Source organism: Amia ocellicauda, chromosome 21 (genome assembly GCF_036373705.1).
Source record: "Amia ocellicauda isolate fAmiCal2 chromosome 21, fAmiCal2.hap1, whole genome shotgun sequence".
Classification (NCBI taxonomy): Eukaryota; Metazoa; Chordata; class Actinopteri; order Amiiformes; family Amiidae; genus Amia; species Amia ocellicauda.
In genome coordinates, this window is record NC_089870.1 from 17,101,730 (window position 1) to 17,105,479 (window position 3,750).

A 3,750-nucleotide genomic window follows, 5' to 3' on the forward strand; every position below is an offset into this window, starting at 1 on the left:
TGGACAATAGCATTAATCAGATTAACCTGTACAATGAGCTCCTGCGGCAGACAGACAGCGGCCTGGGGGGGACTTGTTTCCAAAGTCTCTGCTAATTGTGAGGATTAACTTAATTTCATTAATTCCCAATACACAGATCAGGGCTTTTCACACCATTGTGTGCTCACCCCCCCACCCCAGTAAGGGCCAATCTGGCTTTGGTTGTCATCTGCATTTCTCAGCACAGGCTCGATCCGCGATGACGTCAGCCGAGTATAAAACCGGGGAGAAGTTCAGCTGGACAACAAAAACAAGTTTGTGGAGACTGATGGTGCATGGCAGCGAGCTGGGAAACAAGTGAAATACAGGCAAGGCTCAGGTGAAGACTTTTAAGCGGACTTGATCTATACCGAAAAAGAGTGAACAAGTGAAGTATTTCTTTTCTACCCGTTTTTTCCCCCTGTGATGCCTGCTGGCATGTTCAGCATCGACAGTATCTTGGCTGGCAGACCCAGCTGTAAGGAATCCGTTTTACTGCATCGCAATGCTCCGGTTGTGTTTTCCAACTTGACCGATTCCCTGTATGCAGCTACAGACTATAACGGGCTCTATTCGCACCCAGCGGGACCCCCTGCCTCCAACCTCCCGGCTGTAAACGGATCCAGGCTCGGATATAACAACTATTACTATGGGCAGCTGCACGTCCAGGGACCGGCAGGACCAGCCTGCTGCGGGGCAATAACAGCCCTGGGCACACAGCAGTGCCCGTGCATCCCAGCAGGTATGTGTGTGTGTGTGTGTGTGTGTTTGGACACTTGTATTTCATTTTCTGAAAATAGACCCTTTTTCTTCTTCTCAGTAAACTGTTTTTAATTGCATTGGTAAGCATACATTTCTAAAGAAGGATTTTACGCACACAAGAACAAGAAGAACTGGTTTACAATGAAACAAACACATGTTTTGTATTGGCATGAAAACAGCACAGCTTGGTGTTAAATACAATCTGAAACAGTGATGGTTGTGGAACATACATACAATGTATATGCGGTGTCAAATTCCAGTATAATTATAATGCAATTATTTAAGTACTAACCTTTTTAAAAGTTATTCTATCTATATTACTTAGGTAAACCTTGATACTCTAAATGTAGAATGAATAAAGCAATCTGTGATCCAAAAGTCTGTCTTAAAACACTTGAGAACATGCATTTATTTTGAAAGCAAAAATCGAACTAATGTCTAAAATCTTCTAAAAGTTAAACTAATAATAATAATACTAATAATAATAATCCGAACTAAAGTCAAATACGCATAATGACAGACAGCTCTATGCAGATTTGGGCCTGAACGTTGTGCGCATCTGTGTCACTCACATGGTAACCTATGGTTCAAACGCAGTGCTTTGAAATGAAATGTTGTGGTTGTATTTCAATGGCACGTCAGGGCGCAGAACAGGCCACTGAAGAGCACAGGGCTGGATTTGTGTCAAAGCGCCTGTTTTCTGACCGCTGTGATGTTGTGGTTTCGCAGGCTATGAAGGCGCAGGCTCGGTGCTGCTGTCCCCTGTCCCTCACCAGATGATGCCCTATATGAATGTGGGCACCCTGTCCAGGACGGAGCTCCAGCTGCTGAACCAGTTACACTGCCGGCGCAAGAGGAGACACCGGACCATCTTCACCGACGAGCAGCTGGAAGCCCTGGAGAACCTGTTCCAGGAGACCAAATACCCCGACGTTGGCACCAGAGAACAGCTGGCACGGAGGGTGCACCTCAGGGAGGAGAAAGTTGAGGTGAATATACCTTTTGTACCCCTTTGACGTGAGATCAATACGTACTAGGCTGAGAACTATTAAATGCGACTTGGCATGCTAATTGCTGTAAAGTTATTTGGAAACACACAAACAATCATGGTTATATTTCGTATCACAACGTTAACAGGCTCATTATAGAAGTGTGGCTATTGCACCTGGAATTGGTCATGCATGATTTGCACGCATTTGCCATTTCTTAGATTTAAAATTATTAATATATATATATATATATATATATATATATATATATATATATATATATATATATATGATTCCTTGCTACCACTGCCTTCAAACTATGTTTAGTCATGCTGGTGTGTCTATTGATTTGTTCAGGTGTGGTTCAAAAACCGAAGAGCTAAGTGGAGAAGACAAAAGAGGTCGTCTTCCGAGGAGTCAGAAAACAACCAGAAATGGACCAAATCCTCCAAAACATCCACGGAAAAAACAGAAGAAGGGAAAAGCGACGTGGAGTCGGACAGCTGATGCTGTGATTTTTTTCAAAGACCATTGCACACCTGGATGCGTAAATCTTGCACAGCCTCATTTTCTTTTGGAGATACCTGTAAATAGTGTACATACCTGTGTGGATACTCAAGTAATAAAACGTGTTGCGATCATGTTGCACAAATATATAGTAAACCTTATGTTTGATTATTGATATTGCGGTTTAATTGAAAGCCGCTGTAACACAAACCACAAGAAGGGACGATTGTATACCTATTTTCTAAATGTGATCGTTGGTAAAACACTTCTATAATGGTACAATTCACACCTGTCTCTACTTCAGTTCATCATACCTGCATTTAAATAAATTTCAAGATCAAAACAAACATAGAAAAGTAAGAAATGAAGACCAATTGTTCCCATTTACAGGGTTCACGCTTTGAACAAGACTCCAAAACTGTATAATACTTTCTAAGTGACATTATTTTATGTCTTTAGACGGGAGTGTGTTTATTATTCTTATTTTAGGATTTATTTATGTATTTATTTATTTATTTATGTTCATAAAATGTCACATGCATGCAACTGCAATATGTGTAGGTATGGGCATTAACGAATTGTAACCGTTTTGGCACATCTTTAGACACAATGCAGGGACTGGTTACAAAAAGTTCTGAAAATTATTTTTTTACAATCCTTTTTATTTTTTAAATAAAATTAAATAAAACATAAAAATAAATACACGTGTGCCGACAAATATCATGGCTTAACTAAGCTTTAACATTTTTTTAAAGCAAATGTTTCTCAAATTAGACCAGACCAATATCATCTGTGTGCATTGAAATATTTCATACTTACAAAATTACAAACGGACTACATTTCATTTAACCACATTTTGTATTATTATTATTATTATTATTTAATGTTTGTAAACGCAGATCCCAGATTTTTATTTTAGGGATGTATTTGTTGTAATTGTACATGAGCTGGGTAAGTTAGTTACCACCCAGAAATGACTTATAGGCGAATTTCAACTAATTTCAATTTAACCCCAATGATTTAAAGCATTACACGAAAGTCGGCGTAAACGTCTGAAGACCACTTTAATGTCTGAGCAATTATTACCGTATTATATAACCCTGTTAACTGGTTCGCGCTTTTGAACGCTTATATAAAACGTTTTTTTTTTTTTTTAGCAGCAAAACATTTGAAAATGAAGGGAGTTTATAGTCCTAGTTATTCTTTAAATTATAGTTGTAGCCTAGTTATCTGGCTATATAGGCTATACGGCTATAGTTTAATGTCAAATGCGAAAATATCTATATCCATAAATAGCTAGCCTATATATCCGATACATAACTGACTACATTTTATATTTATGTATATATGGATTGGAATGGATTTCTTATGTCTTAGGTGAAGTATGACGGCAATTTTTACTTTTTAATATTTGTACTCAAGACAAATGAGTTACTCAGCTAATCCGCAGCCACTATAAAGTAAAGTGAGAGAT

The 3,750-nt window shown here is 38.6% G+C and overlaps 1 protein-coding gene across 1 annotated transcript; it reads left to right on the forward strand.

Moving 5' to 3' along the window:
* Positions 1 to 267: 267 nt before the first annotated feature.
* gsc (goosecoid) lies at positions 268 to 2,421 on the forward strand. Its single transcript, XM_066694623.1, has 3 exons — positions 268 to 760; positions 1,510 to 1,769; positions 2,127 to 2,421. Exons 1-3 carry the CDS (start codon positions 445 to 447, stop codon positions 2,274 to 2,276), a joined length of 726 nt encoding a protein of 241 aa, XP_066550720.1. The 5' UTR covers positions 268 to 444; the 3' UTR covers positions 2,277 to 2,421.
* Positions 2,422 to 3,750: the final 1,329 nt, after the last annotated feature.